Source organism: Gouania willdenowi, chromosome 6 (genome assembly GCF_900634775.1).
Source record: "Gouania willdenowi chromosome 6, fGouWil2.1, whole genome shotgun sequence".
In the NCBI taxonomy this organism is placed as follows: Eukaryota; Metazoa; Chordata; class Actinopteri; order Blenniiformes; family Gobiesocidae; genus Gouania; species Gouania willdenowi.
Window position 1 is genome coordinate 47,748,313 of NC_041049.1, and position 16,010 is coordinate 47,764,322.

At 37.0% G+C, this 16,010-nt stretch overlaps 1 protein-coding gene across 2 annotated transcripts; it reads left to right on the forward strand.

Annotated features, from left to right (window-relative positions):
- Positions 1-5,033: 5,033 nt before the first annotated feature.
- On the forward strand, positions 5,034-12,304 carry irf7 (interferon regulatory factor 7). Of its 2 annotated transcripts, XM_028450835.1 has the most exons (10): positions 5,034-5,177; positions 5,313-5,466; positions 7,651-7,810; positions 7,902-8,002; positions 8,092-8,143; positions 8,251-8,328; positions 8,447-8,649; positions 11,070-11,271; positions 11,348-11,463; positions 11,541-12,304. In XM_028450835.1, exons 1-10 carry the CDS (start codon positions 5,170-5,172, stop codon positions 11,703-11,705), a joined length of 1,239 nt encoding a protein of 412 aa, XP_028306636.1. In that variant the 5' UTR covers positions 5,034-5,169; the 3' UTR covers positions 11,706-12,304. The 2 variants fall into 2 exon arrangements, with proteins under 2 accessions (XP_028306636.1, XP_028306637.1); XM_028450836.1 differs by lacking the exon at positions 8,251-8,328.
- The last annotated feature ends 3,706 nt before the right edge of the window (positions 12,305-16,010 follow it).

The window sequence follows — 16,010 nt, forward strand, 5'->3', positions numbered from 1 at the left end:
AACGTCTTCATTAATTCATCTCTGTTCTGAGTTGTTTCTGGGTTTGTTGCTGCTGTCAGCACTAATCTCGTGTTGACTGACACTAAGGCCATTTCAGGTGGAAGTTCTCACGAGGCTCGTGACGGTGTTCAGTTTAGTAAGACATCTTTTAATTATTATTACATTAAAATACGGGATATTTACGGGAAAATACTAATACGGGACGATGGCGGGAATAAGGGGTAAAATACGGGAGTTTCCTGGATACTTGACAGGTTTGCCTCAGGCGCTTCATTGGACTGGGAAACAAGGGGATTCCCTGAGGACACTGGGAAGTACTTACAGTTACTAAAAATTATATCCTTCTAACTTTCGTTTCCTGTCAGTTTAAACATTTCTAAATCATTTATTGTGTTTTAGATATTTTCCAAGGGATTTTCCGTGTTTACATTCTAAGATTTTGGGATAGCCCAAATCACTGCATGGATGGATGGTTGGATAAACGGATGGATGGATGGATGGATGGATGGATGGATGGATGGATGGATGGGTGGATAAATGGGTGGATGGATGGATAAATGGATGGATGTATGGATGGATAAATGGATAAATGGATGGATGGATAGATGGATAAATGGATGGATGGATGGATAAATGGATGGATAAATGGATGGATGTATGGATGGATGGATGGATAAATGGATGGATGGATGGATGGATAAATGGATGGATGGATGGATGGATGGATGGATGGATAAATGGATGGATAAATGGATGGATGGATGGATGGATGGATGGATGGATAAATGGATGGATGGATGAATAAATGAATGGATGGATGGATGGATGGATGGATGGATGGATGGATGGATGGATGGATGAATAAATGGATGGATGGATGGATGGATGGATGGAATTCCCCTACCAGTTTGACGCTAAAAAGTTACTGCATTGAAATTCCCCAAACTTACGCACTTAATGTGATATGTGATATTCAACTTTTTATCCTTCATATTTTATATATTTTATTTGCTCTCAAGAATATTTTTTTCTTTTTATGAAAGTAGTATATTTGAGAAATAGGCTACACCTTTCTTCTATACGTAGATGGCGCTATAGAGTAATGGCAAAAGTGGCCCTTTTGTTTTCAGCTTCTATGATCACTGGTTGTGCCCTGAGGCTTTACAGGATCTATGACGAGTTTTAACAAACTAAGGCAGACATGAGTAAGCAACGGCCTGGAAGTAAACATACACAATGACAAAAATTATAAAAAAAGGACAACACCAAAAAGAAAACACACACTAAACAGCTACAAAAATACACAAAAAAACAAAATAAAAAACAACAACAATATATAAATATTACTGCAAAAGCAGAAAATGTGAAGAAAATCAACAAAATGACCCTGAAAACACACCCAACTACAGAATATTTTACAAAATGACTCCAAAAACAAACTAAATGACAACAAAAGCTGTATCAATAATCAAGATTGATTATTATTTTAAATGCTGACCTGAATGTTAATCATGTGGCCCCATTTTTGTGGCTTCACTGAGTTAAAAAAAAAAAAGAAATCACTGATTCTCTGATCAAAGGGCTTTAATGCTAATTTATATGAAAAACATGTTGTTGTTGTTGTTGTTGACCAGTGACCAACTTTTTGCATGACAACAATGAATCAGCAGACATTAGACTCCTCTCTCATGTAGGCCTGTTTATAACGTTGATATGTCACTGATTGACTGTTTTCAAGTCAGACTTTATAATCCTCTGATAAACTGTTTACAGCCCTATAAAGAAACTCCTCAACGAGTCTCTTTAAGATCATTTCTGTTTGCACATATAGGGTTATAACTGTACAAAAACAATCCACTGATTATTGTTGGTAAACCTGCTCATGAAAATTTCTTATCATTTAACATTGTCATTTTTAATACTGACATTGTTTTAAAATCATTTTTGATAATCAGTTTGTGTTTGTTTGTCTCTACATGCTTTGTCTTCCTGTAAACTAGTTTTTTATTTGAAATCAGCAGATGAACCTGAAACCGGACACCTGCGTTACTTACAGGTATGGGTGTGTCTGGCTCCTTTCGAAATCTTTAAAACCTGTTCAAACTTTTCTGCCATCAGCAGTATTATAAATAGCACAAACAGGTGAGGCTTGGCAACTCTGACTGAGTGAGTGGGTGGAAGAGAAAGGAAGGAGAGATAAAGAAACAGGTGACTCTCACTAGAAAGTCTGGTTGAAAATAAATAAAATTAAAATTAGAAAAAAAAAACCCCTTATAAAACAGTATTAGTGCTGGAAAGTTAAAATGCATTAAAGCAATGTTTAGAAGTCATCAGTATGCACCAATGTATCTCTGATTGTAAAGTTGTGCATGCTAAAATAAACTGCAACCTTCTTGCAACATTTAGCAACAAACCACGTTCAAAAAACCTATGTGAATTTTTTTTAACATTACTTTTAACCAGGTTTACGGCAATATTTGTGAAATTTGTGATATTTTATTTCTCATAAAATATACTGTCAATGCTAAATCTAAATCTAAATGTTAAATCTAAATGTGAAATGTTAAATCTAAATGTTAAATATTAAATCTATATCTAAATGTTAAATCTAAATCTAGATGTTAAGTATTAAATCTAAATGTTAAATCTAAATCTTAAAAGTAAATGTTAAATGTTAAATATTAAATCTAAATTGAAATGTTTAATCTAAATGTTAAATCTAAATATTAAATCTAAATCTTAAATCTAAATCTTAAAAGTAAATCTTAAATGTTAAATATTAAATCTAAATTAAAATGTTAAATCTAAAGGCTTAATCTAAATGTTAAATCTAAATATTAAATCTAAATCTTAAATCTACATTTTAAAAGTAAATATTAAATATTAAATGTTCAATCTAAATCTAAATGATAAATCCAAAGCTAAATGTTCAATCTAAATCTAAATGTTAAATATTAAATCTAAATTAAATTCACATTTTGTTATTAAATGTTTCAATAAGTTGCCATTTATTTTAGCATGCACAACTTTACAACCGGGGTTCCATACCAATATGTCAGAAAAGGGAAATGCTCCTTCAAAGCATGCAGCATTTCCCTATTCTTCACACATAACGTGCATTATCTTTGAAAGCGAAAGCCACATTTCTTAAAGAGTGATAAACAAAGTGAGGCTTCGACCAATCACTGACTGGGTCAGTGGTTAGTAGTAGATATTACGCGACATAACTTCAGTCACCTGCAGCATTCCCACCGATTCAGATATTAAACTTTAGACTCTATAGTTAAATATTAAAGTGTAGAGTCGACCCCTGAGGAGGATCAGAAACTTCTATTGTATGTATGCTCCATGAAACCCTGACACGGGAAAAAGGAAGTGGTTTTTCTTCGGAATCTAATATTATCAATAAGCAGATGAACGTGAATAAGAGTGGATGCCACCTCAAAGCACTTTAACAATGAGGTTATAGACACGTTAACACCTGCAGGACTCTCACTCTAAAAACCACTCAGGAACAAATAAGGAGTTCAATTGGAAATTTGGGTTTTGTTAAACTAAATTTACTCAAACAGGTGCTTTCATGCAATACTAAATAACCCATTACGTCAGCTTAGCAGTTGGCTAGTGGAGACAGATACAACACATACATTTTTCTGTGTTAAATATGCAATTCATTTAGTCTTTCAAAGGTATTACAACAACAGGCGGAGTAGAATGAATGAATTACATTTGTGGAAAAACTTCATTAAACACTAATTCAGATAAAGAACAAATACACTTGTATACAGTGTTAAATTGAACTCTTTTTTAGTGTTGAATTAACACTGCAAAAAAATAACTGTAAAGGATGGAAATATTTCCATTGAGGTAAAGGGAAATGCATGTCAACATTGTTTTCATCGTCATATAAACATGCTTACTGGAATGGACTGGTGTCCTGTCCACTGTCTATCCCTCCCAGCATAATGGAATAAGACAGACAAACACTGAATGCATTTATAGAAAATAATGTAAAACATATAATGGCTAAAGAAACCAGTTAAATGTCACAAAGTAGCCAGTTAGAACTGGAGCTACTCGCTGGTGTCATGTTTGCGTCACTACAGCTGACCTTTGCTACTGCTAATGCTGTAAAAAAAAAAAAAAAAGATAAAAAAAAGGCTGTTGTGCATTTGTAATCAATGAATACCTTCAACTATTTCCTGATCTAAATGACTTGTTAAAATGTGTTTTACAGAAACAAAGGAAGAATTGAACTGATACTAATTAATACTGTAACTGGACGTTTTGCTTGAAATCATCTGCACTAGCACCTTCAGGAATAATGGGTCCTTTTAAGCATAGGAATCAATGCTTTTGGTGCATTTCATCCTTTTAGTCAGTCTACTGTATCTCTGATTGATATTAGCATTTTAATGATAGAGGTGTGGAGTATGAATTACAGTGAAATTCAATCAATCAATAAATGTACAATCGACATTATCAACATTCATGTCAGTGTTTAGAATAATGACCAATCTAAGATTTAACACAAGAAACAACAAAGGGCATGTGTGTTTCTGTTGTCATTTTATATTTAATTTTTTTCTGTCATTCTGTGTATTTTTGTTCTTGTTTGTGTTTTTGGAGTATATTTTTGCACATTTTTTGTTACTTTTGTGTATATCTGTAATGGTTTGCAGCACATTTGTGTGACTTTCTTGTCTTTTTTTGCATTTTTTGTAATGTTGTGTGTTTCTCTGCACATTTTGTGTGTGTTTTTTTTTTTTTGGCCATTGTTTGGTGTTAGTTTGGAGTCATTTTACTTTTGTGGAGGTGTTTGCTTTGGGGCTAAAGAGCCGCATGTGGCCCCTGGGTTGTACTGCTTTAGGGTAAAACTTGAACCACCTTGGAGCTGCAGACTGTGCACTGATACTTTCACTTTCGGATTCTCCCAAAACCTGCAGGACAATGAAACTCCACTCCCATCCCTCCCACTGTTTCCGGTGCCTTTGTCCCTCTGTGACGTGTTAGTTGTGCTCTGTGAAAGTCAAACAGTGCTTCACCCAGAGGAGGGACTGTAACACCTCACATCCTGTGTTGGCTATAAAAGCAGCAGAAGACGCAGAAGAAGCCACAGAACAGCTTGTTCTGTCTGTCTGTCTGTCAGTCAGTAACTCACCCTTGGAAATGCAACGGTAGGAATTCATCTGCTGAGCGGACATATGCAACAAACTGTTTGCTTTTGGCACCTGATCAGCTTGTTGACAGTTTTACCTTATCTTGTCTTCCTGTTGCGTGATTTGTCTCTCCTCCTCTTGTTTCCTTCCCAGCTATCCCAAACCTCAGTTTGCCAGTTGGCTCATTGAACAAGTCAACTCTGGCCAGTATAGAGGTTTGTACTTTGTGGATCAAAACAAGTTCAGAATCCCCTGGAAACACAACTCCAAGAAAGACTGCAATGACGAGGACATCAAAATATTCAAGGTACGCTATGATTTGCTTGCTCAACAAACACTTGCATCATTAACTTTCATAGAAAAGTCATTACTGACATTCCTGCCTAAAGCAACGATAGCCTGATTATTATAACAGAGACGGCATGAATACTTGTATGACTGAAACGTCCACTCTCAGAGCCAAGTTTGAAGCAAGTTTTAATCCGTTTCATATACAGATGTGCACACTGCATACCTACAGTTAGCAAACAAAGCAATCAAATGGCCTCAAATTTGCCTTTAACTGTTGTTAAACCAGATAAAGTCATACAAATGTGTGCAAATACAGCATGAGTATGATAATAAACGAGAACTATAAATAATAGCAAAACCATGTAAAACACTATCTAACCCCTTTATTATCCTTGGGGTCAATTTGACTCCATTCAATGTTTATCAGTCAAAAAATACTTAGTTTTCTTTTTGCTTCATATTTCATGACTTCCTAAGTTGATGGGTACGATTGATTAAGCATAACATTTTTCAATGTGTTGAACGCATATTGCACACATTGGTGTCCACTGTTAGCTGTTAAAAACTTGTCTGTGACCCAAGTGTGACCATGCATCCCCACACCTACAGGTCGCACGGAGGGGCGGGGCGGGAATGGCGCGGGTGGGGGGGGGGGATGGGGGTCCCAAATTAGAAAGGAATCAGATGAAAGATTTTCAAGATACAGTAACTCTAAAACTGAAAGTCATCACCACAACCAATAGGGTTCATACTCTTGTGGTCACTAATGTTGTCAGTACATTTGAGAAGATTTGGATGAAAACTATTCAAGATACATTAATTCTAATCTAAAAGTTTGGCCTGATGGTGGCGCTAGAGAACAGGTCAAAGTTTAATTATCAAGGGGTTATTTATGTATTCAACATATAAACAAAGTGTCTGACACAAAAAACTTGGTCAACAATTTTCTGAAAATCATTTTCTGGAGGCAAAGATCCCAGGGGTCAAATTGACCCCAAGGATTAAAATGTGTTAGTAATATTTGAGGATAATAAGAGGGTTAAATGCTGTTCAATGTCAGACAAAAAGCAATGACATCACATTAGATTTATTGTTATTGCATAGTGGGAAAAAATAAAAAACAATGACATTTTGTCATGCTGTCGCCTCTGTAGCAGCAAGGATCTGAATCCACTAAGCAAGTTTTTATCACTATCTGCAGGCTTTTCCCTTTATGATTGTACAGCCTCCTCCCTGTATGTCACTTCATTAGATGAGATGCATTGATTTTTCATCATGTGTGATAATACAGTTCAGTAATGTGAACTAACAAAACTAGAAAAATAGAATATTTGCATTTCCTGAAGAAAATGCAAATGATGATGCAGGTGCTTGCCCTGCATTTGCTTAGCATTAGCATTATCTAGCATTAACACTCGCACTAGCATTAACATTAGCTAACATAGCTAGCATTAATATTAGCTAGCATTAGCATAGCAATAACGATAACCTAACATTAGCATTAGCCTAGCAATAGCAATAACCTAGCATTAGCATTCAGCTAGTATTAGCATTCACCTAGCAGTAGCATTAGCTTAGTATTAGCCTAGCAATAGCAATAACCTAGCATTAGCTAGTATTAGCATTCAGCTAGGAATATTTTTATTTTATTTTTTTATCATTCACCTAACAATAGCAATAACCTAACTCATTAACACTAGCTTAGCATTAGCCAAGCAATAGCATTGACCTAGCATGAGCTGAGTATTAACCTAGCAATAGCTTAACATTAGCAATAAGGTTGAAATGGGTTGAATGTATTAGCTGAACATGTTCAATGTTGAATGGTTTATAATTAGTTTGGTAAACCTGTGGCTGTCCACTCTAACAATGGGATCGGAGCTGAAAAATCAATGCAGTTTCACAAAAAACGTAATAACTCAAAAAGTTTAAAAGTTACAAATTGTAAAAGTACAAGCATAAATCTTGGAAACTTTCTGAATGTTTTGAAAGCTTTTTTGATAAAATCGGACAAACGTTGTAGGAGGAGTTAACGGCCGACGGAAGAAAAAACGGATAACAATAGTGAGGATGCCTCCTGTATCTACTAATAATCAAGTTCAAGCCTTGTGGTTGTTTCCTTTCCTTCTGCTTCTTTTTTCTAGTGTTGTTCAGATTTTTTGTGAGTGTTTCTGAGTAAAATTCTCTGTTTGATTTCCAGACCTGGGCAGAAGTTAGTGGAAAAATTAAAAAGTTTCCAAATGACAAGGCAAGGTGGAAAGTAAACTTCCGCAACGCTCTCTCTGAGCGCTTCAAGATGGTCAAGGATAACACAAAGAATGACGACCCCCATAAAATCTACGAGGTTATAAACACACAAAGTAAGACACAGAAAGAGGTCATTGAACACAGCTTGTTGAAACAAGTAAAGCTGTATTGGTCAGACTGATTTCTTTGTTTCCTCACCTGCAGACAACTATGGACCTATGATGACGCAGAACTCACAGGAAGACTCTGACATGAGTCAAGAACTTTTCATCTCACCCACAGACGTCATCCCCACAGGAAGCGATGTACGGTTTTGCTTCTGAGTGCAGTTTCACTTCTGCAAGTTGGGCTTTTAATGTTTGAATAACTCTTTGTTTTTGTTTTTTGTGAACAGTTCAATCTGCCTCAACATTTTATGGCCCTGGATCTTCAAAACCATACAGCAGGTAACGATGCGTGTGCAAAGAGTAAAAGAAATGTGCAGTTGTAAAAGTCAGGGATGTTTTTCTTATCTATTATATATTATATTAACATCTAACTATCATTTAAACAGAGGAACAATATGTGATAGACAACTGTATTCAGCTCAACCCAAGTGTTCCTGTTCCACCTGAGATCTACCCACAGCCAAGTAGGTTCAACGCAATGGATCACATGTTCTCATCTTTATATATATATATATATATATATATATATATATATATATATATATATATATATATATATATATATTTTTTTTTTTTTTACAGTTAATCCTGCCCCCGTCATTGGTTCCCCTAACCAGCCGACTATTTATGACCTGGAGATCACTATTCACTACAGAAGTAAAGAGATGCTGAAGAGAACACTGAACAGCTCTTTCCTCCAGCTTCACTATCAGTACGAGGATGCAATTTTAAATGCTTATCATCTCTGCTTCCCATCTACAGAAGGTCTGCTGGACCAGAAGCAGGTACCAGTACATGTGTTTCATCACAAAGACAGTAAATATGAACCAATAGGTATAGAGGAGGATTTTCCCAAAGTTCAGAAAAGAAACGCCCTCTCCACTTTTTGAAAGAATGCACATGTGCAACCCTCTACCTGCTCCCAAGAGGAAACGCCTATTAAACATGTGCGAGAGAGCGTGCACGAGCCCAGTTTTCCTCGTGCTCAGCTCTGTTTAAGGTGGTGTCGGCATCGCTCATACAAGCGTACTTTCCAAAAGAAGATTTGCACTAACCCGGTGAGAACGGCGAGCTTCAACGAATGGCTGAAACCGTAGCTCACGAGACACTTGAAAGTGTGCATGCGCAGCAAGCAAAAATTAGCTAGGGAGGAGCCAAAGTAACATCCTCCACAATACCTTTAAGACAATAATGAAAGGACTGTTTTATAAGTTCTTTAATTGATTCCTGTCGTTGACTAATCTACCTTTCAAAAATAATCCAGAATTTCATTTTTTTGAGATCTCGAAGACAAAATTTCTTTTTATGTTACTATGTTTGGAAAAAAATATGACCTGTAGCAATTGAAATTGTGTTTGTTTGTCTGTTACGTCAAAAGTACAAAATGGATTTTGACAAAATTGTAACCAAAGATGGACCTTACACCACATGTGCCAAACTCAAGGCCCGAGGGCCAAATCCATCCCGCTTGAGAAAGTAGAAATAATTATAGGAAAAAAAAAACCCTGACATTTAAAATCCACAATATTTGCAGAGCTCAGTTTTCCAGTTCTTATATCACATAACGGCAGCCATTTTTAATCTGAAATTGTTGAAATAACTTGCAAAATTATCCCACAAAAGTTCCTCAAATTCTCCAAATCAGTGAAATTTAATGATTTTGCAGGTACTGATATACTCGCATATTTTATCATTTATACGTAGAAGTGGAAACAAGGGCACATTAATGTTGAATTAGCTTGTTTCCCACCTAAAATCTGTGGCCCACTTAAGCTCAAACTGGTCTTTATTTGGTCCCTGAACTAAAATGAGTTTGGCACCCCTGCCTTACACCATAGAAGATTCCATAAAATATTGATTCAGGATCAGGATCCATATACTTATTCTGGATCAGTTTTGAAAATTTCAAAAAATGTATACTTCAGTTTGTAATTGGCCGACCTTTATGAAATTTGACTGTTATGTTGGAATGGTTCCATAATTGCCACACCAAGGGGCAGATTAACTAAAGGTTAAACCCCAGGGAATCAGGACTACATGTCTTCTGCACGCCACATTGTGCCCACAGTCCATTTAGCATGTTTTCCTCTGATGAATATGTTAAGTAGGCGGATCTCACAAGGAGAGCAAAAAAATGGGAGGGGGAAATGCAAATAAATGAATGCAGTGGATGCAATGCATGTCATCAAACCAGGAACTGTTTGCGGTGACTGTTTTATGCGCCAAAAATAGTACGACTCACATTCAGGTGCAAACACACACACAGAGATCATCATCAGGACTGCACTGAATGTTTACACAAAACACAGCGGAGATCGAAAAAAATGTTCCAGTTAACCTTTCTAGTATAAGGAAATAATTTAAATAAATCAATAGTCACTGAATAAGATAATGCAGAGTAAAGTGTGTGAGAGAGAAAAAGCTGGACACCCGAGGCGGCGCGTGTGGAGTCCAGTGTGGCTGCGGTGCAGAGAGAATGCTGTGCGCGAAGATCATGGATATCACTCCGGAGTCGGACGCACCGCTCCAGGAAGCTCCTGTGTCTTTCTCTCCATGTTTTGACCCTAAAACTCGTGATGCGTTGATGCCAGGCCAGAATCAGCTGAGCTGCTGCGCAATTTACGTAACAACGATACAATGTTCACAAATGAGAGTGTGCGTGACAAGCGCTGCTTTGGAGCTCAGACCTGCTGGACGATGCTCATTAGATCATCTTCAAATGGTACTGATTGACGGACTCTGTTGCTGCATTAACTGAGATCAATGACATCAACTGATCAATAGGACGGTTTCTGTCCAAATATGCCTGTTTTAAGAGCAAAGTTACAGCACCCACATTAAAAAAGGAAGGGAAAAATAATGGTTTTATGTTAGGTTTTAAAATTTTTGTTTTTATTTTTTAATTTTATTTTCTACATTATTAAATTTCCTCCAATTGAACTTCTTCAAATGTCATTTAGTGCTTCTGTGCACTCCCTCTCCATGTTGAACGAGCAAAATGTTTATTTAAATAGGGCGGTCTCAACCTCATCTATATGCACAACTATTAGTGGCAATGTTAGTGAATTCCCCACAGCAGGTCACCAAATGATTTAGGGACGCACCTGGTTTACCACCCTTTATTTCAGCTCTTAGTGAATGTGCCCCTCTGAGTTCTCTTGTTTAGATTCTTTATGTTTTATGATCTCTAAATTCCAATTCCCAGATTAAACTGACCAACACCATACTCGAGAGCATCCAGAGGGGCGTTCTGTTGGAGGTGAGGGACACCGGCATCTATGCTGTCAGACAGGATCGATGTCGCGTGTTTGCCAGCACCAACATTCCCACTGGAGTTTATCCAGAACCAACAAAGCTGCCTCAAAACACCGTGGTGGAGCTGCTGAACTTTGAGAATTATGTCAATGGTATAAGATTGAATCCTGGACACATGGTCACTGCTCTCACCTCAGTGGAGTAACAGCTTTGGTTTGTGTGTTTCAGAGCTGAGAGGGTTTAACGAGAACAGAGGAGGATCTCCTCACTACATTATCAACATGTGTTTTGGAGAGAAGTTTCCTGATGAAAAACCGTTGGAGAAGAAGCTGGTCGTAGTCACGGTAACGCCCATGTCCATCATCACCTGGTTTGTCAGCTGTTTGCACAGTGGGAACTGATGTCCTCCATGTTTCTACAGGTGGTGCCTTTGATCTGCAGATATTTCCATGAACTGGCTCAGATTGATGGAGCTTCATCTCTTCACAGCTCTACCAGTTTGCAGATTTCACACAACAGCCTCTTTGAGCTGATCAACTCGACATTCAGCCTGCCATCAGCTGACGACGCTTTACCTGACCCATAGATAGGAAACGTAGTCCTTCGCTTGTCTCAAAGGAAACACCACAGATTCTTTTATTACACTGGAATAGACACGTTTGCAGTATCTTCTATAGAATATTACCTTATTGAAAAACTATTGATCTTCCCACTTTCTAAGGCCCTTATTTTCATTTACAGTAAACATTTTATTGCTACACTAGATGGAAAGTAGCACCCCATTTTTTTTTATTTAGTTTTTTGGTTTAATATAAAGTCAAAAACCATTTTACTTCAGATGTGATATCGATATTGCAACCATTGGTCGACGCTGATATCGATACAAAACTGACACAATTATCATTAACCAAATGGTTACATACATTTTGACATTAAGCATAAGAATATTCTACAACTAAATAAAATAAGTAAATTAGAAGTCCCTAAAAAATAACCTCAATAAACCCAATCAACATAAACATAAGAAGATTCTACAAGTAAAAAGAATAGTAAATAAAAAAAATTGTAGACGCTCAAAAATAACCTTAATAAATCTAATAAAAACAAAAAAATAAACTAATTTAACTTAAACATAAGAATATTCTACAATTCAATAAAATAACAGACCCTGAAAAATGACCCCAATCAATCCAATAAAAACAAAAAATAATATTTTAAAGTTCAAAATATATCTGTTAGTTAAACTTAAATATAAGATTATTCTACATTTGAATAAAAAAAAAATTAAGAATACAAAAAACTAGTAGACCCTGAAAGATAACATTAATAAATCCAATAAAAACAAAAATATATAACTATTTCAACTTATAAACATAAGAATATTCTTCAAATAAATAAATTACATGAGAAGACCCTGAAAAATAACCTTGATAAATCCAATAAAAACATTATGTATCAGAGTGCATATATTGCTAAATTTTAGATGCAGATATAATCTGATAATCAAGGGTTAAGTTTTGTTTTTTATTTAGTCTTTGCTGATATTGGACCGAGATTAATATTGGATCAGCTGCTTCTTTTTTGTTTGCACACTGTCCGTTAGTAAAAAGTTGCACTCCTTTACGTTGCCATCAGAAATCCCTCGATGGGATTATTTTGATGACTCAAGGCGCCGTTACAAAATGTAATAATTATAATATTGCCTGAACCGATCAGCACTTAGTGCAGATTATCAGAATATTTCTATTAGTCGGATCCTAGTCTGGGATGTTCTTCCTCATCAGTTTTAAGAGCTGAAAGCTTCCGTTCATGAGTTTTTTATCTTGTTTTTTTAGTTATTGTACTTCTGACGTTTTAGACAATGTGTTGACTCCTGATCCCAGGTAGTTTCTTTGCCAATTTGATGTAAGCATGAAGATAAATCACCTTGCACGTGGTTATAAAATCCTCCTTTTTAATAAGTAATGGGATATTAAAGAGGTTTTTCTGACCAAAGAGGACCAAGTTAATTTTCCAAGTTATGAAAAGAGATGTTGCATACAGTATGTGGTTAAAGGATGTTTATGAATAAATAGGACATACTTATTAACGCTTACCTGTTTAAATAAAGGTTACTACTTTTAATCAAGTCTGTTTCCGTACGGAGACCGGTTAATACAGATTATGTTCATTTTGTCCGCCTCATATACATGTTGGGATTTGAATAAAAACGTTATAGATTTAAGTGCAGCTTTTCAGCAACGGTTGTAGGAATTATTTTTGATGTGTTTTTTGTTTTAATTGCCATTCATTTTTGGTTGCTTTGAAATGCATTAAGCTGCATGTAATCTTTGACCAAACCATTTGTAAACATTGTGCACTTTTCATATTTAATAAAGATATGTTTAAGAACCCTTGACTAGTGTATTTATTTATTTATTCCCTCCAATCAGAAAGGAACAACATAATATTAACTGTCTTAAATAAGAAGGCCTGTTGTCTATGTTTTGATGTTATCAGCTTACTGTTACCCTTTAGAAGCATTTGGACAAAAAGTCTCAAGGGTCATTCCATGTCATTTCAACAGATGGCCCACACACTTCAGTCTAAAAAAATTCAGAAATTTTTTTTCAGCAATTGTTGATTACTCTATAAGCACACTGTACATTTTTAGTTTAATCAGAAGAATACTTTTTGAAATATGGACAATTTAGTGGTGACTGTTTTGGGAAGGCTGCCAGTGATTTCTGAAGGATGGGCCAGGGCTCTCAACACTCAGACTCATCTGATGAATGAACTCAAAAGCAATCAGAACCAGGAACAATAGGGCAGACAGTCATGAGCTGCTTCTGAATTGTCTACGCAAAATTGAAACCATCTTGGAGAAGTTGAGTGCCCGGCTCTCAAGTTAAGGCCACTTTATTGCATTAATGCAGAGAGACATGGGACAAAAGGCTATTTTGAAAATTGGACATAGCCTGTATCAAAAACTCATTGCTTATCTCCTCTTTGGCTCCCATAGCCAGCTTCAAGACTGTATCATTCTTATCACCAGGAAGCTTCAGCAGAAAGCGGCTCTGTAACCCTATCCCCTCGCCCCCTCCTCCCCCCACCACCTGGAACTCTAGTTACTGAACTGAACTGTTCAAGGCCGTCTCATGTCATCTGGCAGCCTTCAGGAATGGAGCTACGGGTTTATATTTCAAAGCCTTCGTTGGCAGTCTGCCTGCCCGCCCCCGCCCCCCCTCCCCTCCGTGCCACATGGAGGCATGGTGAAGCGCCCGAGGCAGCATGCCCGCGTCCTCTGACACCAAGCCAACCACCCACCCCACCCTGCCTACGTGTCATGTTTCACATTCTTTGACTGTTTATGCTTAAGTACATGTTGCCGAGGTGTTTTTTTTCCCCCTCACCTCTCCTCCTGTTTTTGTCCCACCTCTTCATCTAAATATGAGGGTGCCGCAAATGGCGCCCTGGTGTGTTGATGTGTGTTTTTTCACTCCAACTACCAAGTTAAATTCTTTGTATACACAAATATATGCTATGCATACATCCTATCTGGTGGACAGGCCAGCCCCTCAAAATTGGAAAAAAGTTTGACTGGGTTTGGGGCTGGAACATGTTTGGGCCTTCTATAAACAACTTTCAGTGATGTCCAGAAGCATAGGCAGTGGGCGGAATCGGCTACTACTCTCTTTATGGCCGCCTTCTACTGTTTTAACATGTTCCTAAATGATTACATACCACTTTAGCACCGAAAGAATCGTTATAATCCATGAAAGATGGAAGTTTTCCACACTTTCAGTTTCAGTTGTCATTTTCTAAATATCCACCAAGCAGCAGCTTTACATGGGTCTCTCATCAGCGAGTCAAATCACTCTCCCAAAGCATGCAAAAGTCTGGTATTGGCAGGGAGAAGATGAATGATCAGTGAATATGCAACCCAAACGCCACAATACAAGCCAGCGATCAATACTGGGCTTTGTAACGAGGAAAAGAGTCACAGGTAGAATTTTATATATATATATACTGTATATACTGTATATATGTTTTTTTTACTGGTAAGAATAATTCATAGATCAAATTTGAAAAAAAGTGGATTTTGATGGGGTTTTTAATTCTGCTCTATGGAACTGAATATGTATTTATTTTTTTTCTTAAGACCGTGTAAAGCAAATTCAGCCATTTTATTCTAAACACATTAATCAAGTCAAAAATGTATTCCTTAAAACATGTACAAGCCATTAAACCATTTATAGTTTAATTGTGGAGCTTGGTTTCACAAACTGTGTTTCAAAATTTCTGTGTTCAGAATTTAATGGCAGGTAAGAAATCATAGCCGCGTTACGTAACAGAGCCATCATTAGCGTAAGCGTAAGGTCTGGGGATCGAACCCGCCATGGGCCACCTTTCTTATTTTGTCTTTTTTGGGATATCTGGAATACGTCTGCTGAGCAGACCAACGTTGAAATGACGTGATGGCCTGTCTCTGGCGGGTGCAGAATGAAATTTTTTTACAACTTTCTAGACATCCCAAAAAAAGCGAAGTTAGAAAGGGGGCTCATGGTGGGTTTGATCCTTAGATCTTAAGCTTTCAAGCACACTTCCGTATCTATTCAGCTACTGTAACTACATGAACATTAGTAGATCTCAGCATGTCGCATCAAATTAACAGTGACAAAGAACAGCATTAAAATACATTTTAATAACTGTGTTGCACTATTGTGTTGGGAGTGTACTGTGAATTGCAGCTTATACACCTGCCATGACCGCGCGCTCAATCTCCGCCACCGGGAGAGAACCAGCCATACTTATCACCCAGGCAGGCATCTGTGAAGAGGTGGGTGAGAGCAGCTGTGTGCGTCTCTGCTTGTGTATTGGTTGAGGTTACAAGGGACGGGGTCAATTAGCA

Bases quoted from the DNA above. Each gene is read 5' to 3' on its own strand.
- irf7 (XM_028450835.1), top strand. The intron at 8,650-11,069 runs GTACCAGTACAT...TCCAATTCCCAG, and splicing joins GTCTGCTGGACCAGAAGCAG to ATTAAACTGACCAACACCAT. The intron at 11,272-11,347 runs GTATAAGATTGA...TGTGTGTTTCAG, and splicing joins CTTTGAGAATTATGTCAATG to AGCTGAGAGGGTTTAACGAG.